Source organism: Prunus persica, chromosome G5, assembly GCF_000346465.2.
Source record: "Prunus persica cultivar Lovell chromosome G5, Prunus_persica_NCBIv2, whole genome shotgun sequence".
In the NCBI taxonomy this organism is placed as follows: Eukaryota; Viridiplantae; Streptophyta; class Magnoliopsida; order Rosales; family Rosaceae; genus Prunus; species Prunus persica.
The window spans coordinates 18259076-18280540 of NC_034013.1; the positions used below are offsets into that span (position 1 = coordinate 18259076).

The 21465-nt window shown below is 37.7% G+C and overlaps 4 protein-coding genes across 4 annotated transcripts; 3 read left to right on the top strand and 1 right to left on the bottom strand.

Annotated features, from left to right (window-relative positions):
* Positions 2193–5020, top strand: LOC18776199. The gene is made up of 3 exons (XM_007209221.2): positions 2193–2896; positions 3197–3312; positions 3764–5020. Exons 1-3 carry the CDS (start codon positions 2759–2761, stop codon positions 4548–4550), a joined length of 1041 nt encoding a protein of 346 aa, XP_007209283.1. The 5' UTR covers positions 2193–2758; the 3' UTR covers positions 4551–5020.
* Positions 6740–11168, bottom strand: LOC18776985 (dolichyl-diphosphooligosaccharide--protein glycosyltransferase subunit STT3B). The gene is made up of 6 exons (XM_007210830.2): positions 9940–11168; positions 9167–9703; positions 8364–8818; positions 8003–8125; positions 7317–7376; positions 6740–7187 (listed from the first exon to the last, which is right to left on the bottom strand). Exons 1-6 carry the CDS (start codon positions 10876–10878, stop codon positions 7058–7060), a joined length of 2244 nt encoding a protein of 747 aa, XP_007210892.1. The 5' UTR covers positions 10879–11168; the 3' UTR covers positions 6740–7057.
* Positions 11530–14286, top strand: LOC18777701 (DNA-directed RNA polymerase II subunit RPB7). The gene is made up of 6 exons (XM_007209615.2): positions 11530–11837; positions 12510–12675; positions 12797–12847; positions 13400–13465; positions 13558–13626; positions 14018–14286. Exons 1-6 carry the CDS (start codon positions 11722–11724, stop codon positions 14078–14080), a joined length of 531 nt encoding a protein of 176 aa, XP_007209677.1. The 5' UTR covers positions 11530–11721; the 3' UTR covers positions 14081–14286.
* LOC18776518 (plastid division protein CDP1, chloroplastic) lies at positions 15541–21002 on the top strand. The gene is made up of 12 exons (XM_020564146.1): positions 15541–16029; positions 16526–16639; positions 16754–16891; positions 17266–17370; positions 17467–17589; positions 17946–18314; positions 18468–18563; positions 18723–18842; positions 19056–19121; positions 19205–19978; positions 20217–20407; positions 20528–21002. The coding sequence occupies exons 1-12, from the start codon at positions 15766–15768 to the stop codon at positions 20610–20612; spliced, it is 2445 nt and encodes an 814-aa protein (XP_020419735.1). The 5' UTR covers positions 15541–15765; the 3' UTR covers positions 20613–21002.

The window sequence follows — 21465 nt, forward strand, 5'->3', positions numbered from 1 at the left end:
TCGCGTCACGCTGACGTCAGCGCGCCAGGTCCAAGGTACGCTGCCACGTGTCGCCTCCCCAGCCTTCCGATCTGCTTCTCCAAATTAATCCAACGGCTGAGGCTTTTTTGGGCAATAAAAATATGAAAAAAAATCGTAAATGTTTTTTAAAAATTCTAAAAAATTCTGATATTTTTTTTCTATAAATACCTATCAATACCCTTCACTTTCAACACCAATCCTCATACATTTCATTATACTTCTACTATTATTCACTCTTTACTCAACATTTTCCTCTATACCTTATTTCCATTTTCAACATTTAAGTAAATGTCTTTGTCCTTTTACTTTAATTTATTTTTATATTACTCCATTTACTTAAGTTTACAATGTAAATAAGGAAGTACCCCCCATTTGGATTCAAATAAAAATACTAGAAAATCAAATTCCCACCAAATCAAAATATGAAAAATCGGTTTTAGTGCAAAATACGATTTAGGCTAAAAATGATGGCTCATTAAGTCAATATATACTTCATATTAAAATCCCATAAAATCAAGTTTTCTTATTTGATGTGTAAGGAATAAAAGCCGCCAAAAATTATCTTGAGAAAATAATTATTCCGAAAAACCATTTTTCATACTTAGCCAATATTGCACCTCCGCTAAAAAAATTATGGGTCCGCCCGTGTCTATAAATACCAACCAATACTCTTCACTTTTAACACCAAATCCTAATTTTTTTTTAAATGAATACCAACCAATACAACTAATAAAATAAAATCTTATCCGATATGAATAGTATTGACACGTAGGAACCCAAAAATCTTATCCGAAAATATTATCCAAATTAATTATTTAAGTAAAAAAAAGTTGTGAAAAAATAAAAAAATGAATAGTAATTGCCCTTAGCCATGGCAATGGGTGGAAACTCAAAATACTATTTGCAAGGGCAACTACTATTCACGTGAATAGTGGCTGCCCTAGCTCCCCCCTTGCCATGGCTAAGGGCAAATGGGTGGAGTTGCTCTTATGTAAAAGATAAAACTTTGGTGGTGGGATATATTATTCCTCGCCAAAATAAAAAAAAGGCAAGAAGGAAAAGTTCGGTAGTTTATTATTGCGCTGCAGGAAGCAGGACGGAAAACTAGAAAAACGAAGAGCTGGGACACCTGGCGGCTAGAGACAATTTTACTAGTATGATATGATATGTACACAGTACATATCAGTCAGACGATTTTACACATAATTTAAAATTATATAGTAGCCAATCAGTGTTCACTCTAATAACGCTCATAGTCGACTTTCTTAGAAGAAATCGCTTCAAATTTCACTGACGATAATAATTATTTAGGGTTTATTTAGTATCATATTCAAAAAAATAATTCAAAAAAATGTTTTAATTTTTAAAATATGAGTTTTTAAATATTGATTTTAAAATTTTAAAACTTGTTTGGTATCAAACTTTAAACTATTTTTAAGATCTAAAAAAAAATTGAATTAAAATTAGAAACCTTAGATTCCCTAATTGAAATTAACAAAAAAAAGAGAAGAGGAGAGAGAGGATTGAAGGATGTGTGCTACTTGAGTTTACCAGGAAAAAAAATGACAGAGAGAGAGAGAGAGAGAGAGAGAGAGAGAGAGAGAGGAGAGTGCAAATAGAGATAAAAAAATTTGTAAAACCTCATTTTTTTTGGTTTTTAATAATAAGGGTGTTTTTGAGGTTTTTTTATTTGTTTGTTTGGATTTTTAAAAATGGATCTACTAAATGGGTTTTTATGACTTTGGACTAAATATCTGTTTTTAAGTTTATAAAATTAAATCTAAATAGGATACCAAACGAGCCCTTAATTATAGACATCCATATTATGTGCTAGTAAATTTTGATTTAGTAAATGGTAATACCATAAATATTAAATTTCAAATAGCATTATTCCATCTACTTCCACTACATGTATGCATAAATGATTTAAAGTCATTTTGTTCCCAAAAATTGAAAACTTGCGTGATATATCATATCATGAAATAAGTGCAATAAATAAAATAAATCTACAAATAAAAGAAAAATAAAGAAAACAAGGACGGAAACGGAATATACATTACAATTTTACATACGAGATGAGGTGGAGGTGGAGGTGGGGGCCGCAAAGAGGCAGAGTCGTTCGTTTGCGTGACTGTATTGAGGGAGAGTCTTCTTTTTAATATATGGAATAAAATATCATAAAAATGAATGAGTGCTGCTGCTGAGCTGAGCTGAGATGTGTCGGTAGTCGGTATCTCTCTCTTGCCCGCTGTCTTCCTCCTCCTCTCTCCTCTCTCCTCTCTCCTCTCTCCTCATCCTTCAAGTCCTCAACTCAACTGTATCATTCCGCGTCAGGGGAAATACATACAAAATTAATATAATACTTTACCATTTCTATCTTTTTATATTCCCAAATTCCCAAATTCACAAATTCACAGCTCTCGTCTCTTCTCTTCTTTTGGGGAGACTTGGCTAGTTTGCTTTCTGCGTTTGAGAAAAAAAAAAAAAAAATCAAATTTTAATAGAAATGCTGATGCTGCTTCTCCCGGACAGGAGAAGCATTTGACTTTTATGTAGACTCCATTTTTTGTAGTTTAATATTTTAGTTTTGTATGTATGGATCTGCTTTTGTGTCTCTTTCTTTTCTAAAACTCTTCTCAAGAAAGAAACCAAAGATTGGATTTGAGGGCAGCAGCAGCGGCTAATTAAGCTATAATATATACATATACATACAACAAAGGGAAGAGATCGGGGAAGAATGTCTCCTTCGAATACAAGGTCGGTGGAGAATGGCAATAATGGAGGAGGAGGAGGAGGAGGAGGCAAGAATTTCATAGAGCACCAAGTCTCCAAGATGGACACACTTGCCGGCGTTGCCATCAAATACGGCGTCGAGGTTTCTAATTTTTCTCTGAAATCCCCCTGCTATATTTATATATGCTCTACTCAAATCCCGTCGTTAAATTAATTTGTCTCAGTTTTCAAATCCTGTCTTTAATTAGTTCGTTCCCTGGCTCTGATTATTTCCCGCTCAGTTCTAGTCTATTGCTTCCTATTATTGCTATCATCAGCTGTAGCTTCATGCCCTCTTCTTCTTGGTCTTGTTCTAAGTTTCTCACTTTTCTGTAATGGTGTCGTGCTATTGCTAAAGAGTAAATGCCGATGATGCTTTGTAAATTTGTAATGAAACAAACAGGTGGCTGACATTAAAAGGATGAATGGGTTTGCTACAGATCTTCAAATGTTTGCTTTGAAGACTTTGAAAATACCTTTGCCAGGAAGACATCCGCCATCTTCCCCTCTTTCTCTACGGTAATCAACATCTTCTCAATTCTTTCCTTTCCATAGTCTTTCATTTTATCCCGCCTCCTCTTCTGTTCTACCCGCTTTCTTCTTAACTCCAATTCCAAACAATCTATAAGCATGAAATACGAACAACAAAAAGATAATATCAAATGTTACTATTACTTACATTTTCACATGCTACCTTTTCCATTGCAACTATAATACATCCACCGAAGCATCACCCTAAACATGCTATAGTTCTGCACCGGTCCTGCCTCTATATATGTAATCCATATCTAATGTACATCTGTTATTGCTGAAAAAAAAAAACTGAGGTTACGGCTTCTGCCTTAAGAATTTGTAATCTGCAATTCTAAATTCCCACTGTTTCTGGTAGCTGGATGTTCAAGTGCATCAATCGATCTTAGTCTGTATTTATAAACATCAGTTAGCTTATAGTTTCTATGTCTTGCTGCAGCGAAAACAACACTGAAAAATCCACCCCATGTCTTGGTCGAGCTATTCTGCTAGAACCATTCCGCTCTGTCGGTTCAAAAGCTCCCAAAGAGAAAGTCACTACAGCAATGAGCACTTTACAAAAATACTATGGTCTAAGATCCCCAAATTTGGGGGATACAGCTGAAGGCATGGAGATGGCAGTCTACAGAAGTCGAAGTTCAGAATGCTTTAATGATGAGGTGCTGTCACCATTGTCTGAAAGTCACCCTAACAAGTCTAGGCATTCTTCAATTGATCTTTTAGCTGAGAATGGTGCAATGGCTGATTACACGCACCTTGCAGAACCTGGAAATGGGGAGGGTGAGAAATCTGATGAGAAATCGGTCCGAAGGCGTCAGAAAGCTGAAGTTGATAATGGTACTGGTACACCAGAAAGGCTGTTAAAAGGGGAAAACAGTGGTGGGAGCAGTGGTTTCTCTTCTTCAACAGGAAATGGTTTAGCCATGAGGCAGAAATCAGCAAGCCGAGCAGTACTGCAATCTGATTCGGAGTCAGGATGGTTGAACTCCATTCCAGTGGGATTAGGCGATTCTATCATAACTGACGAAATGGCTGTTGTTCGTAAATCATCAAGCACATCAAGCTTAAAAGACCAGGAGAGTAATAACACAGCATCAGTTTGGCCAACGTCAAGGTGGAGCTTGAAACAAGACTTGCAAGCTCTCTCAACTGCAACGATGGCTAGACCAATCTTTGATGGCTTACCGAAGCCAATAACTGGCCGCTGGAAAGCTGCCCTTGATTAGAGAAATTCATTTGCACTTTGATATAGATGATTTGTTTCCTTGCATTAGATCCAGTGGGCTGAAATATCTCAGCTACAAAATTCGCCAAAGTTATACATGATATAGCTGCAGTAAAATCAGAGGGGGAGAAGTATAGAAGGAGAATACGGTAAATAAAGATTTCTTTTCAACTATTGGATGATAATGATATGCAGCAATATGCTAAATAGCATTTCAAGTCTGAAGCAGTAGCTGCAGCAGCTTGAGAAAAGCTGTAATGGAGATGGTATGTGACCAAATTATTTATTATTTCGTTATTCTTGTGATGTGTTACTTTGTATCAAAAAATAGCAATCCCACTTGGACTGGGAATTTAAGTTAAGATCGGTCATGTTATCTTAATAAAGGTAGTAATGTCAAGCTGTGCATTACAGTACAATTGTATCATCGCTTGCTTATTGGCAATGGAGATTGAATTTTTTTTGGCACAACACTCTTGACTTACACTAATGCCTTTTCCCTTAACCTTTTAACTTGTGAAAATCACTAGTGCTTTTTTCCATGAAAGGCGTATGGATTAGCAATGGTAACGGGTTGGTTGTTGATTACAATACAGATGTGTTCCTTGCGATTGATGTTGTGTGGGCTGTAGATACTGAATTAATCCATCAATGGTTGGCTATTGCCTTGTATTGTAATTTACAGGTTCCTTCAAGTAAGGTTTCATTTCATGTGAAGCCCAATCCGAGCTTGCTTTGTGGCACAGGCATGTAAGGTTTTAGGTCGTTTCTTTCGGTGAAATAACCAGAACCAGCCAATTGTTCATTATAAGAAATCAACTTTCAAGTTTTAATTGACATTCAGCAATCAGCATTCAGCAGCATCAAATCATTATCAAATCAACTCATCAACATTAACATATCACAACCGACCTCTGCTTTGTTTTGCAGAATGTAGATCAGAATAAAACAAGCAAGCAACCACCCATGGGTTTGTTTATCACAGATCCTAATTCCTCCTCCCAATTCCTAAAGAATTATGAAATCACATATCCAGATTTGTGAAACCAATCACTCTTCACTGGATTGAACAACTAGAAAGAAAGTATGATTCTACGATTCATCAGAACAGACGTTGTTTTGATGGCCCGAAGGTGAGGGGTGATGCTGATGGTGGTGATCCTCATCATCGCTGTCGTCTTCGTCGAAGGGCTTCTGCTTGTGGAAGATGCAACACTTTTTGGAGCTCTTCTTTTGCATGAACTCGTTGTCCACCGTCCCCTCCTTCCATGTCACTTGCTTCTTCTTCTTCCGATTCAGCCGCAAAACCAAAGCTTCCGATTGCGATGATGAAGATGCCGATGCCGATGCCGATGCCGATGCGTCGGGATTCTCAAGGGTGATGGTGGTCGTCACGCTCCCTCTCGTTATCGGTTGTGCTCTGCCGCCGCCGCTCATGCTTCGATGATTTCTTCGCAATCGCAAATCGCAAATCGCAAATCGCAAATCGCCCAATCGCTCAATCGCTCAATCGCTTGGCGTTTGTCCCGTTTACCTCGCTACCAGGTCTTAAACATCCGTCCGTGGACCGGCGCACCTTTGACCCTTTATTTTATTTTTTATAATAAATGTTTTTAGGGACTACTACTAATGATAATTGCTTTTAAATTTATGGATCTATACCTATTGGTACTTTTCTTTTTTACGGAAATAAATTCTTATTCCTGGGGCTCTGCCCCTTTGTTAAATTTTTTTTTTAAATATAAAAAAATTAAAATAAATCTTAAAACCCTCAACACAATGCCGACAAGTACATTTTCTACATGTTGTGGGGAGCTCCAAGGGCTATGGCACTGGTGGATTTACCAATTTTGTAACTTTCATAACTTCTTGTTGGTGAGGCTTTACAACCGTGATCACAGAAATTACCAACGCATTTCACCCAGCACAATATTTCCCAAAGTAAAAAGGATTACAAGTTCATGAACAGTTTATTTGAAAGAAATACAACCTTTTAAAGAAAATTCATCGGAGAACTACTAAATGTAAATGCATGCACTGAAAATAAAAGAAAAGAGAGAAACAAGAGAGTACCCACATGGACTAGCGGAGTGTAGAGTTTAGGGAAGTACAAGCATTCTGGTGTTCTTTGCATTTTACTTTTTTTTTTTCCCTTCCCAAAATGTATTCCTTCTGTTGCAGTAATGATGGTAAGGCACTAAATTTATCATGAGATTCAAAGTTAAAATTAAAATTGCTCAAATGTTACATTGTGAATCTTATCTATGTCTCAACGATACAATGAACAAAACCGTTGTAATTAACCGAGGCAAAAAAGACCGCAAATCCATTTAGGGGTTCCCGATCATATCAGTAAAGAGCCTTGAGTGCCACAAACCAACTCTAAAGGAAATCCATACGCCTTACTTACTATCACTAAAAACTATATTTCAAGACTCCAAGCTCTCAGGCTTTCATATATCATGTTCAATTACTGTCTTTTCTGTAGCAGCAGCAAGAGAGATAGATCTACCACCTATTATTAGGTGGTTTGACTTTGTAAATACGAACAATCCAATTAGATGTCGTGAATGCCTCTTCCAGATGTTCAAGTTTGATATCCTTATTTCCAATTTCAACCCCCCGTGCACGATCATACCTGTCAAAAGCCCGCAACAAAAAACCAAAAAATAAAAATAAAAAATCAGCAATTTGACATGAAAATTCCAGACTTGATACACCTAATGCACTGGAAACAAATAACCTATTCAAGACAGATGAAACTTACCCGGGTGGTTTGCCATACTCTGTCGTCAGCTCTCCAAATCGATAGTAAGACAGCTTGTACCTAATCGCCAACAAAATTGAAAGACAAATCATTTTTGTACAGAACTTGACATCATACAAAGAATGGAACATCAATAGTATAATAATTTCCCAAATAAATAATTCACTGAAGGATCTAAGATTAATTTTAAGTGAGAAAGCACCCAGTAAATCCCACATTAGAACCAGTGGTCCAGCAGAATGAAACTCCGTTTACTTTCCGTTATAGCTCGCTTACATCAATCAGTAGGCATTAGTGTTTGCACCCAAAACATTGTCAACACAATCATCTCTTCGACAAATTTCAAGCAAATGTAATATGTTAATTTAGTTTAAAGAAGAGTATGTTACGTTATTACTAAAAGTTTGAAAGAATTCATTCATAAAAGAACAACCATAATAATCATATGCTCCAGCATAAAATGCTCATTTTACAATAATTTTCTTTTCTTTCTCCCCCACAAATATGCACAAATTGTTCTGGATTACGGAACTCCTTTGGACACCTGTGCCTTTTGTTTTACTATGTTGATAAATGAAGTACGGTGTCGAAGGGAAAAATATGAAATTATTAGCTGTGTTAAGAATTCTTAAATGCACCTACACATGACATAGGTTTACACATCTTAGCTGTGTTATGAAACTTACATGAGGCAGTTCAACATCTTGGGTGCTGCACCTTTGTCAACCCGATATTCACCATTAACGAGGTAGTCGGGCTCCTTAATCACAGGAAACACTCCACCCCCAATTCTCACCATCCACAGAAATCTACAATGGACAAATTGTATTACTATATGATGAAAGCAGAATGACAACACCCAAAATATTACTTTCAATTAAGTTGAACAAAAGGGTTCTGAAAATGAATCAGAAATATTGATAGAGTAAAGAGAAACACACAAGCATAACTGCACTGCGCCACCAACACAATCATCAAATGCTTCTACAAGTATTATCAAATAACAAGAGATATTTCAAAATTTTCATGAAATTCATATGAACTTACTTGTTGATATCATCAGAAGAATAACCAGTAACACCACCAAATACAACTAAGACATAATCCACATCAAGCGATCTCATTATCTCATATGCCTCATCTTCATAAGATGACATTGCACGCCCAACCGTAGCAATGTGTGTATTGTTCCAGGTGTTATTGTCAACTATGACAGTTCTGTTTCCCATTGCAGTGATTTGGTACCCATAATCCCACCATGACATCACTTTAGCATCTGGAGGAGTATTCTGACGAAGCCAAAAGTATGCCTCACGATAGTCATCAAAAATGACCCTGTTCCCATGGGCACCTCTTGCAGCCAAAACAATTGAGGGAGATGAGTATGCCTCTGAAGTGACCCAGGTACAGTGGGTTGCATACTTACTAAGCAAGTAAAATGCACCAAAAAGTAAGACGGTAGCACCATTTCTTTGAAAAGGCTGAGATTGATCAACAGAGCCCTGTTTGTAAGACAAATGTGAGCAATGATACTTGTTATGTACTATAATTTTAAAACAAAAACAAAAACAAAAACTAGTGTTTGATATAAACCCAAAACAAAGAAAAATCAAAACGGACCAGAATTCCAGTACTAACTAACTATGGATCAAAATTTGACAGCAAATATTTATTCAGAAAATAATTTTCTTTTCGAGATTTGAATATCAGCCATTGGATTTGGTTCAAAAAGTTGGTGAGTATGGATTCTCTACTCAGCAATAAGCAAGAAATCAAAATTGTATAATGTATATGTATGTTTGTTTGTTTGTATGCGTGCATGTATGTATATAAAGGAGGAAAGATCTCACCTTCGAAGAGCCTTTTGTGCTGCTGCCTCCTTTGGTGGAACCCGTCTGGGGAACTTTGTTCTTTGCCCTTACCAACTGTGTCAAATTCTTTATAGTAGCAGAGACAGCAATGGCACTAATAAGACAAACTGCAGGTGTGGCAACAAGAATTAACCGAACCATGACACCAGCGAAATACATGCTTGTAAGACCATACATAACTATAAATATAGTGGCATCTGACAACCGCTTGAAGCAGAAGTAGAGACCAGCAGGGAAAAGGAAGAGTAAGATATGGAAATCAAACATAAAAGATGACCAAGCCGTTGGCTGATGCTCAGAGACAGATGCAATAATGGGAATGTGATCCTTGGCATATGTTGGGTCTAGCAAGGAATAAAACCGTCCGGTCCATGGAGAGATATACCCAGATGCAGTGCCGACTCCCAAAGCAACGGCACCAATGCCTACTGCACAGGTGACAGTGATCCTTAGAAAGGCTTGAAACATCTTTGTGTCACTCAGTAGGTGCCTGACCCAATCTAAGAAGTAAAATACCTGCCAACACCATCCCCACGCACCACCAAAGAAAAATGAATAAAGAAGTAAATGAATCGGGTAAGTTAATTTATACTTTAACAATCTGTAAAATGACCAACGTGGTTACAAGGCTATCTTATAATAGAGATTTATTGGACTATATGTCATACCATATACACTGAACGGAAGCGGAAACATGCAAAACACTTTATATAATTGATAAGAGTAAATTGAATGTGCATGGAAAAGCAAACCTGCATCAAGAAGAAGACGCCCATGGCAGCCATATGCTCGCCAGACTGCACGTGCTGAAAGCCGACAAAGCGAATTTGCATAGCGAGCAACATTCCGATAATATAAGTGCAATTGTAGGCGACATACAACCTCATGGAATAGCGGCCGGTGATCAAAAGCACCAAAACGTAAAGCGGAATCAAGTTGATAATAAAGACATAACCTCCCCAAGCAGAGACCATGTAGAAATAGCCGAACGCCGAGGCCAAGGCCCAAGCGAGCGAGCCGGTGTTGACGGCCTTCACAAACAAGTAAAAGGTCAAGAGCAGGGCGAAAATGGCGACACCCTCATTGTCATAGGAGCCGGCAACCGATCTGGAGATGTAACCGGGGCAAATGGCGATCAAAGCGGCGGCAACAAGGCCGGCGCCGGTGTCCCAAATCTCTTTGCCGAAGAAATAGGCGACGAGGGTGGTGTTGGAGGCGAAAAACGGCGCCGTTAAAACGCAGACCTCGCGAATGTGAACGGCGAAGCTGAGGAATCGGAGAGTCCAGTAGATGAGGGCGGCGGTGACCATGAGGCCGGGGTAGAGGGTGCCGCCAATGATCCGGCCGAGGGGGTACCAGCTCTCGGAGTCGAACCAGTTCCAGAAATCGTAGAAGCCCTTCTCGGTCAAGTAGAGGGTAGTGCGATAATTGAAATAGGGATCGAACTCGTGGATCATGGACTCGTAGCGAAGGACGCTGAAGAGGCGCGTAATGAAGGCGAGGATGTAGACTAAGCAGAGGATGGAGACTCGGATCAGGAGCTCCTGCTGCTTGGTTTTGAGTTTTAGGGTTTTGAATGAGAGGTTGTTGAGGAGATCGGGTTTCAGCCCTGACATGGAGGTGGCCGGGGACGGAGATGGGCCGGTCTTCGCAGTGGCTGTGCCGTTGACCGGCTCAGGTTTTCCGACCATGTCTCCTTTGAGAATTGAGGAAGAAGAGGAAAATGAGTTATGGATTTGGGGGGTTTGCTTTCAGAGTTTGGGATTTGGCATTTGGATTGGGTCTATGAGAGTATGATAAGACTGAGACTGAGACACCACTCCAGTGAGCAGACACTAGACAGGGAAATGTAGACACTGATCTGCAAACTGTATAGATAGATTCATAGATTCATAGAATGAATGACTTGGAGGGCTCTCATTGTTTAGGGAGAGAGAGGGAGACTAGACATTTGGACTTTTTTATGGGCCATCTCTTGCCTCAAACTGGTCTTTCTTTGTTTCTCTTTTCCTTTTGTTGGGCCGGCCTCTCACCCCATATGCTGCTTTTCAATTTCATGCCTTGCCATTAGTGTATGAAGTATTTACTACTTCAGGCAAAGTTCTAGGTTCGAGTCTTAGTATTCGTGTTATGTGTGTGAGTTTAATATACTATCGCTTATTTTTATAGGAAATGTCCTAAAAAATAAAATAAAATAAAATAAAATAAAATAAGCTAGAAGAAGGGATTGTTCCTGATTTTTGCTGTGTTTACTAAAATCAAGAGGCTTGAAACTATTTTCAAGTATAAAATTCATAATCAAATACTTTGGAAACCATACACGTTCATTATCTCAGCATTGTAAAAAATTACGGTTGTGCCCAATGTGAAACTAGGAAAATAGAAAAAACCTGCGCCCGCGGGTTTTGGTCCAAAAAAGCCCACCCTCCCTCTCGATCTGTCCTGCAACCGGTCTCTCTCTCTCTCTCATTCTATCTCTCTTAGCTGAGCAACAGTCGGTGATTGCCACTGCCTCCCTGAAGCTGTCAAAGAAGATGTTCTTCCATATAGTGTTGGAAAGAAACATGCAGCTTCATCCTCGTCACTTTGGCCGCAATCTCCGTGAAAATCTCGTGGCCAAGCTCATGAAAGATGTTGAAGGCACTTGCAGGTTCCCCCTCCTCCTCCTCCTCCTCCTCCTCCTCCTCTTCTTCTTCTTCTTCTTCTTCTTATTAAATACAATATAACGCGTGCGATTTTCTTTTGCTTTTTTTTTTGGTTGCCTTGTAGCCCTGCGAAATTTAAATCCGAGGAAAACTTAAACCTTTCGATTCTCTTTCTTCTTTTCACTTTATTTGCTACATGCTTATTTAGGAACCGAAACCCTTATCTGTTCGATTATGTTCTAAACTTGGGTAAACAAAAACAAACCAAAAACTGAATCTTGTTGTCAGTCCCTTTGTAGACGCAGTAATGTTAAATACATTGAAGTTTGACCCGATATTAATTTATAGATAAATCCCAGATCACGTTGAGTTTGTTGAGGGGGGACACTCAGCACTGGTACTTGTTCAGTTTTGTCTTTGTGAAAGCCCAGACCTTGGCCAATATAAGCTCCAATACGGCATGTTTTTGTATTAACATAGCTCCTTCTGTATAATTAATATGAGTTCAACTCCATTTTTAGTCACTTTATAATTGAATTTCACTAAGTTCTCCTGCTCAAGTTTAACTTTCAATTGCTATATCTTTGAAAAACCAAGTATTTGGTAAATGTTCTTCACTGTTTTGGCTACGCGGTGGGATGGATCAAGGAGTTGGTATATTTTCATCTTTTGTGCAGTGGTCAACATGGGTTTGTGGTTGCAATTACGGGCATAGAAAACATTGGGAAGGGACTGATTCGCGATGGGACAGGGTTTGTCACATTCCCTGTGAAGTACCAGTGTGTTGTTTTCAGACCATTCAAAGGAGAGATCTTAGAAGCTGTTGTTACTATGGTGAACAAGGTATGCTTTCCTCTTTTACCTATCAAGGTGATGGCATTAATATTCTTAATTTGTTTTTTCAAGCACTTGTATTCTTTATACTAACTGCAGAAAATATGTAATGGCATCTTAATTCTTATAGATGGGATTTTTTGCTGAGGCTGGTCCTGTTCAAATATTTGTTTCAAACCATGTAAGTATCCGCCCTTCTTTATTCTGAGCAGTGATAAGCTTTTATCCATATCTTGGTAGAAAATTTTGTTTTCTTTAAATTTTGTCTTGTATGAAGTTACAAGCTTTTGCAAGGACTAAGGCGGGTTGCATTGGTGCTATTGTGTGTGTTTCTCTTTGCCTTCTATTTTCCCCCCTTCCTTCAAAATAACCATTTCTACTCAACTTTTTTAATAAAGTGCCACCTCTAAAGAATCATATACTTTTGGCCTTTAGGTTAGTAAATGTTGCATCTTTCTTTATAACATAGTCAATATTTTGTCTTTTGCTAACATAGTCAATATTTTGTCTTTTGCTAACGTAGTCAATGTTGTATCCTAATTGTATATAAGCAGTAGTCTACTAGCCATATATATGAGAAAATTTCTGTATAAGTTGAAGTTCAATGAGAGTTATACTTTTTCAACTTCTTTAACTTATACTATAGGTTACTGGTTTTTGGAGTTTGAAGTGCTCCTCTCTTGTACCTTCTGAGTCATAGAGTATATGTTAACGTCCTCATCTTGTGTTGTAGTTGATACCGGATGATATGGAGTTCCAATCTGGGGATATGCCATATTATACAACATCAGATGGATCAGTATGCTTCAGTTTCACCTGATTCTCTAAAGAGTAGTTGTTTCTTTTCTAGCTTAGTTTATACGGTTCAATTGATCTTTTGTTATTTTGTAGGTTAAGATTCAGAAAGATAGCGAAGTTCGGTTAAAGATAATTGGAACCCGAGTAGATGCTACAGAAATTGTAAGCGCTCACTCTGTTTTCTCTTCACTTAGTGATTGTTTAATTTGTTTTTGTTGTTTTCATTTTCCTTGTGCTGTCCATGTGATTCGGAAAAGGGAGTAAAGTCATCCGAGGAATGGTCCTTTTAATTGTTCCTTGATTAATCAGTGTGCCATGTTTTGAATTTTCAACACTAAATCAAACTGAATGGTGGAGTGCTGGGATGATCATATCCTGCATTTCCATGAATCTCTTACTTGTTTGATCCTGGTTAGCTGCCATAGTCAGTTTTTGACACACTTGGTCTCTTAGAACCGCCTGACAAAAGGCTCTTTTGTACAGCTGGGCTAGCATAGTGCAATTTAGATTCATTTTGTTTGCTTCTGATACTAGTTCTCCCCCTGCTTTGCAGTTCTGCATTGGTACAATAAAGGATGATTTCTTGGGTGTGATAAACGATCCTGCGACTGCTTAGTGAAGTTGGGAGTTCTGCATGCATGATGGGCTTTTGCGTGTTTGCCTTGTGGTTCTATTGAATAGCTCAGTAGCGTGGAATTTTTGTTTATAACTGGGGAAGCTTTTAGACATGCTTGTAATCCTATCCTGCATTTACACGAGTGTAATATAATAATACTGTCCTTATATTTTAATCTTATTTCTCCTCACAACATTCTTATCTCATTTGTGCGTTTCTTTTTTTTGTTGGTCTGATTTGTGTTGTAAAGGATGAACTATGACAGAAGATACAAGAGCAACTCCAGCGGCATGACCAAGCCTCCGGCTGGGGGGAAAAAAATGAGAAAATCTGTTTTCAGCGAGGAGCTCAAGTCCGGGCGCAAGATAGGACCCAGCAACTTGGGCTGGTTCGAGCTCCAGCCCTTGTTTTGGTGCTGACGTCAGCACTACAGTGCCGCTACAGTACTCACGTGCTACAATGCCGCTATAGTGCTACGCGCTACAGTGCCGCTAAAGTCCACGTGTTGCGCTCTGGGCTCTCCGATCAGATTTTTTTCTCCAATCCAACGGCAATCAATTTTTGTGTAATAAAAAAAATGAAAAAAAATCGATTTTTTTTTTTAAATACCAAAAAATTATTGATTTTTTTTTTCGTTCTATAAATACCAAAATTTTATCCGATTGAGATATGAATTTTATAATAAATATTGACACGTACGAACCCAAAAATCTTATCCGAAAATATTATTCAAATTAATTGTTTAGATAAACAAATTTATGAAAAAAACAAAAAAATGAATAGTAATTGCCCTTTGTCATGGCAACGGGTGAAAACACACAATACTATTTGCAAGGACAATCATTATTCATGTGAATAGTAGCTGTCATAGCTCCTCCTTGCCATGACAAAGTACAAATAGGTGGAGTTGCTCTAAGTTCTGAAATGGCAACCAAGGAGTTGTTTGACCTTCAAGTGAAGTGGGGGCAAAAGACATAAAACAAGCCAAATAATTAAAAACTCTGACAAAAAATAAATAAATAAAAAACAACCAGATTGTAAGAAAAATAAATTCACAGCAACAAATACAAGCGGATACCTACCTGAGCGAAATATAAAATACAAGCAGATACCTACCTGAGCGAAATATAAAAAAATAATAATATACAAGCAGATAATTGGGAAAAAAAAAAAAGTAAATTTAGGTTTTACCCATAAAAAAACTTTCACTTTTGGAAAAAGCCAAAGCTTTTTGAAAAAAGACAGAATAACCTCTCAACTTTCAAACCAAAGACATGCAAATGTAAAGGATTTCTTAGGAAATCAAAAAATAAATAAGGGCAATTTTGTCCATTTTTGCTTGTTTTAAAAATTTTCTCTTTCCTTTGGACTTTTCCAAAGTCTCCAAAAAAAAAAAAGGAACTGCACAAATATGAAAAATGCCATCTCTACCCTTTCTGTTTTGTTATGGAGGAATTAGCCTTTCTGCTTGGCACCAAAATTTGGAGAAGCAAAGGAAAAGGAAAATGGTTGCATAAGAAATCCAAAGATTCATTTTGATGTCTCAGTCCAAAAACAATGATTGTATCTCTGCTTTCACCTTTAAGAAAAGCAAATTGTTTCTTGTTCAACGCAAAAACCCTTACCATTTCATTTCCAAAGCTTCTACTTCATCAGTAAGATAGTTACAAAGGGAAAAAAGAGTCATGGCTGTTTTGTCTCACGCCTTTCCAAGCATTCCGTCTTCCTGTTGTAATTGCCGAATAAGTAATCTCAAGGAAGATCACAAAGTCTGCGTTTGGGGTTTCTCCAGAGAAATATGTGACAATGAAATCGGTGTTTCTAGGGTTAACAGGAAGAAGGATAATAATAATCTCACCGGTCGCTGGACTGTGAATGCAGTTGACACCCACATTGTGGAGACCGCTCCACCTCGCACCACCGTTGAAATTCCCATTACTTGTTACCAGGTCACTACTTCATTTTTCTCTTTTTTTAAAATCCTTATTATTTTTAATCTCTCTCACTCTCTCTTGCTACTTGTAATGTGTAATGTCGGTGGGCTTTGTATTTGTTAAATCCTGATTATGTGTTAAATGTGTATTCATTCTGGTTTGGAGCTGAGAAAATCGAAAGGGGATAAAATTGCTTTCCCTCCGCCTCCTTTTGCATTTTGTTCTGGCTCCGGATCCTGCAAGTCACTTGAGTCGCTCTTTAGTCTGCTGGCTAGTAGCATCATCTGCAATAGTGCCATATTTAACGTTGTCCTCAAGAGCTTCAGTTGTTGAACATACTCTGCCATCCTTACACTTGAAGTGGCATAATCAAGTTATCAGAGTGTGTTTAGTGTGTACAATTTGTGTGATGTTTATGTGAATCTTGCGCTAACATATCCGTATTTTCTGAACTTTATTATTAGTCTGACTCTGCATTTAGTAACTTAATGCTAACGTAATGAATTTACAGCTTATTGGCGTTCCAGATCAAGCTGAAAAAGATGAGGTTGTTAAATCAGTGATGGATTTGAAGAGTGCTGAAATTGAAGAAGGTTACACCATGGATGCTGTTGCATCTCGCCAGGTTGAGACTTTAAAGTTCTTTATTATATGTAGTAGATATACTAGGTGGAAAGAGCTTTCTGCTAGGTTGTTTAATTTCATCTTTAAATTATTTCTCTTGTGGACTGCTTTGCAGGGTCTTTTAATGGATGTGAGAGATAAGCTTCTTTTTGAACCAGAATATGCTGGTAATATTAAGGAAAAGATCCCACCTAAATCTTCCCTACGAATCCCTTGGGCTTGGTTGCCAGGTGCTCTTTGCCTCCTTCAAGAGGTACAGATTTGTCTTTGTACAATCTGCTTAGTCTAACATAGATTTTTGTGTCTTAGTGTTTAGCCTTCAGCCTTTCAGGCTCTTTTTTTCTTCTTTAAGAAAAATAAATATTGTTAAACACTAATTTAAGAGGGATTTAATTCTTTTCAGAATTTGATTGCTACAGTTTGTCGCAAAACTCATTTTTTCACCCCTACTTTTCATTGTGGATTCCTCTTGTAGATACACGTTGCCTAATTGCATTTATTAAGTGTGTAACATTGTCTTCTTCGTAATATTATAGAATAGTTTTTTCTTGTTTAATTTAAAAAAAGAAGAAGAAAGGATTTTGTTTTGGAAGGTGGGTATAATGATATTGGATTTCTTCATTCTAGGTTGGAGAAGTTAAGCTTGTGCAAGATATTGGTCGCGTAGCTGTTCAGCATCCAGATGCTAAGCCGTATGTTCATGATCTTCTTCTTTCTATGGCACTAGCAGAGGTAAGGCATATCAGCAAAGAGGTCAGGATATTGTACCGTCCGTTTTGTTTCAGCATTGTTATGCCTCCTTTTCTTATCCTAGGTGCTTTCTTGAAGTGTGCAACTGCAAAGATTGGTTTTGAGAAGAACAAGGTGTCCCAAGGATTTGAAGCTCTTGCTCGTGCACAGAGTCTTCTAAGGAGTAAAAAGTCTCTTGGGAAAATAGCATTGTTATCTCAGGTAATCTCTCATCTTCTATGTGCTTTTGTGTCAATTTTTTTTAGCTGATATTTTTTTTATGGCATTTACTGGTTCAATCCACTAATTGGCATCTGGTCTGTCACTATGAAATGGAACTATTAGAATTCAAATCATCTGACTGTATCTTAGTGTTTGTTTTGCAAAGTTGAGAACATATATCTACATAACAAATCAAAGTATGGTGGACCAAATGTTGAGAAGTTAAGTTGTTCTTAGTCAGATTGACCTGGTGGTTGAAAATTCTAAAATGTGACAAATTTCTGTTAGACAGCATTTAACTTTATTCCATGCCTGTACTTGCCCTAAAGTAAACATATGTTGGTCATGTTTTATAGATAGAAGAATCTTTGGAGGAGCTTGCACCTGCTTGCACATTGGAATTGCTAGGCATGCCTCACTCACCTGAGAATGCTGAAAGAAGAAGAGGAGCAATTGCAGCCTTGCGTGAATTGGTCAGACAGGGGCTTGGTGTGGAAACGTCGTGTCGAGTCCAAGACTGGCCATGCTTCTTGAGCCAAGCATTTAATAGACTAATGGCTTCGGAGATAGTTGATCTTCTTCCATGGGATGACTTAGCTATTACAAGGAAGAATAAGAAATCACTTGAATCACAGAATCAAAGGGTTATTATTGATTTTAATTGTTTGTACATGGTGTTGATAGCTCATATTGCCCTGGGGTTTTCAAGCAAACAAAAGGAATTGGTAAATTCATTCTGCTCCTAGGTCCAAATTATTATTTTTGAATATGAAGCCTGCTGAAATAGTAACTCTCTCTCTCTCTCTCTTACTTGGGGCAGAGGGCGTTGCTGCATGTTCCATTTTGTTAATTTCAGCCCTTATAATATGGTTGTGCAGATTGACAAAGCAAAGACTATATGCGAGTGTCTGACTGCATCAGAGGGTACTGATCTGAAACTTGAGGAAAATTTTTGCTTGTTCCTTCTTGGTCAGGTAAAATTTTCAGTTTCCTCCTAATTTTATTTCTTGTGCTGTTTCATTAGAATAGTTTTGGATATCTTGCAGAAACTATGAATTTGTTTTTCCTTTTTTCTTATTCAATCCTTCTCTTTTTTTTTCCAATGGAATACTTGGTGATATCTCGGTTTCCAGGGTAATGAGGCTATGGTTGTTGAAAAGCTTCAGAAGCTTGAATTAAATTCAAATTCTGCTGCACGAAATCCAATCTCAGGGAAGGAAGTTAAGCATACTTGTGGAGCAAATCAAACTTTGGTAAATCTCTTATTGTGTGCTGGAATTCTCATCTTAGCTGTCATTAGGACCATGCTTATCTTTACTTTGAAACATCGGGTAATGGGAAGGTCCTGAAAACTCAATGTGTTCTATATTGTGCCACTTCACACGCTACTTATTTCACTACAAACTTTATGTTTGTTTTAAAGGTCAATACTTTCTCATGTCGGACTGCCTGCTGAACTTGATCAGGAAATGTGGCTGAAGGAGGCTGTCCTTGCTGTGTTTCCAGACTCACGAGATTGCCCTCCATCGTTGGTGAGATTCACGAGAAGGGACTGTTAAAGGATAATAGCTTTGACTTTAGCAGAGGATTAATGTATGTATGTATGTCCTTGCAGGCCAACTTTTTTGGTGGTGAAAGGAGGACTCCTTTGAGCAAGAAAAGCAAAGTAGCTCCACAGAATTTGCCTATTTTAAGTCACAGACCAATTTCCACTACTCTTGTGTCAGAGCGGAGAGATTTTGATGAGTCTCTTTCCCATATGAACTCTTCTCAACATCTTGGAACAGCTGTTAAGCAGCTGGCTCCAACTGATCTTCAGAGTCCCTTGATATTGGGCAAGACTGGCAGTGGAAACAGTGCTAGTGCATCATCTGTTCAATTGAAAAGGAATCTTGGCATGCACCATGACAAAGTTTGGAATGGTTGGGTTGCTAAAGGAGTTTTGGTGGGAAGGATCACTTTCGTGGCAGTACTGGGGTGCATTGTTTTTGCTTCCTTAAGGTTAACAGGCATGAAGGGAAACAAGATGAGAAATGGTTATAAATGGGGCCCTAGTAAGCCAAATATGCACACAAGTTCCATTTCTTGGACAACAGATTCATCTGTGGATTCTAGTCTAGTACCTGCTTATATCAAGGGAAATGGACTAGCTGGCAGACTTAAGAAGTTTTTGGTGACTTTTATGAAGCAGGTCAGGACCTGCTCAGATGCTGAAAATCCACAAATTTCATATCTGTCTTCTTCGACATCTGTGTTCCGGAGGCTTATGTCTATTGAAGAAGCTGAAGACCTTGTGAAGCAATGGCAAGCAATTAAAGCTGAAGCTCTGGGGCCTAGCCATGAAATTGATAGCCTTTGTGAAATCCTTGATCAGTCAATGCTTGTTCAGGTATAATTTGTGGAGGTTTTTGAATATTTGATATTGTTATTTAAATAGTATTATCTTAACAAAGTTCAGTCTATGAATACTTATGACATGGAATAAGTTGGATATGTCACAAACATTTTATTGTAATAATAAGCTCTGTAATTTACTTTCACATGTTTTCTTTTCGTTGATGCTTCGTTTAAGTTTACTGCTTTACTCTACGTATTTGTTTGGTTACTTTCGCGTGCATGGTTCACAGTGGCAGGCTTTGGCTGATGCTGCAAAAGCGAGGTCTTGTTATTGGAGATTTGTTTTGCTACAATTGTCTGTCCTGCGAGCTGAAATTTTATCAGATGAAGTTGGAGGAGAGATAGCAGAAATCGAGGCTGTCCTGGAGGAAGCAGCTGAACTTGTTAATGAATCTGAACAAAAGAACCCAAGTTATTACAGGTGAGTTGAATTTATGATGTGTATTTAATGGAGAATCTGTATTTGAGTATTAGATTTTGGTTTGCATGTTTTTAATGTTAAATTTGATATTTGACTAATTTTTTCTTGGATTGATTGCAGCACGTATAAAATTTGGTATGTTCTAAGAAGGCAAGCAGATGGTTCATGGAGGTTCTGTGAAGGGAAAGTGCAAACACCATCATAACATTGGCCTAGTTACTGGAATGCATGAACCAGCAGCTGCCACACCGAATAATGCTTGGCTAACTTGGTTCCTCGCATCTTTAATTCTTCTTGTGGAGGTCCCAACTAATTAGAAATGTGGATCTAAATTTAGGAGGCAGAATTCCAAAATTGCAATTGGGTTGTTTAGTTTAGTTGATGTTGATAACTTTTACTTGTAGCTGAAATAGAATGAGCGGAAAATAGTTATTGGTTTCCTTTCGTCTGTGTCGTTGTCTCCTATTACTTGAGGCATTTAAGGCTAATTGAAATTGAGTTGTTTGACATGAACTTCGGACTACTGTACAGATTATCTAAGTTTCAAAATTTACTATGTCATCTGAGTGTGCTTATTTTAGTTTATTATTATTTTTGGGTCTGAGTGCTTATTAGTTTATTTGGGCCTGAACTGAAGCCATTGTTTTTTTATTATTAATTTTTCGATGAAATGATGTAAATTTGAGCTTGTGATGTAACATTTTTGACGTTACTAATTGCACTTCACTACTTAATCATGTGTGACTTTATGATCTTTTAATTCTTTTCCTGTTTTGTCAGATTTAGTAATCAGTCAGTATATATATATTAATATAGGGTAAATTACTCAAATGGTTTTTAAATTTATACTCAATTTATCTTTTGGTCTCTCAATTAAATTATTCATTCAAATGGTCCATCAACTCTATATTATTCGTTTCATTGGTCCTACTGTTACATTATGTCAATATTTCTATTACATATGAGGGCAAATTGGTCATTATTTTTTCAAAAATTAGGTTAAATCTAACATAAAATTAGACGGTTGGACCATTGAAACGAGTAATATAGAAGTAGAT

Coding starts and splice junctions, on each gene's coding strand:
- LOC18776518 (XM_020564146.1), top strand. CDS start 15,766: ATGGCTGTTTTGTCTCACGCCTTTCCAAGCATTCCGTCTTCCTGTTGT. Junction 18,315..18,467: donor CAAGCAAACAAAAGGAATTG/GTAAATTCATTC, acceptor ATGGTTGTGCAG/ATTGACAAAGCAAAGACTAT. Junction 18,843..19,055: donor GTGGAGCAAATCAAACTTTG/GTAAATCTCTTA, acceptor GAACTTGATCAG/GAAATGTGGCTGAAGGAGGC.
- LOC18776985 (XM_007210830.2), bottom strand. CDS start 10,878: ATGGTCGGAAAACCTGAGCCGGTCAACGGCACAGCCACTGCGAAGACC. Junction 8,126..8,363: donor TCTTCTGATGATATCAACAA/GTAAGTTCATAT, acceptor TGTCCATTGTAG/ATTTCTGTGGATGGTGAGAA. Junction 7,377..8,002: donor AAGATGTTGAACTGCCTCAT/GTAAGTTTCATA, acceptor GTTGGCGATTAG/GTACAAGCTGTCTTACTATC.
- LOC18776199 (XM_007209221.2), top strand. CDS start 2,759: ATGTCTCCTTCGAATACAAGGTCGGTGGAGAATGGCAATAATGGAGGA. Junction 2,897..3,196: donor CCATCAAATACGGCGTCGAG/GTTTCTAATTTT, acceptor TGAAACAAACAG/GTGGCTGACATTAAAAGGAT. Junction 3,313..3,763: donor TCTTCCCCTCTTTCTCTACG/GTAATCAACATC, acceptor GTCTTGCTGCAG/CGAAAACAACACTGAAAAAT.
- LOC18777701 (XM_007209615.2), top strand. CDS start 11,722: ATGTTCTTCCATATAGTGTTGGAAAGAAACATGCAGCTTCATCCTCGT. Junction 11,838..12,509: donor GATGTTGAAGGCACTTGCAG/GTTCCCCCTCCT, acceptor TCTTTTGTGCAG/TGGTCAACATGGGTTTGTGG. Junction 13,466..13,557: donor ATACAACATCAGATGGATCA/GTATGCTTCAGT, acceptor GTTATTTTGTAG/GTTAAGATTCAGAAAGATAG.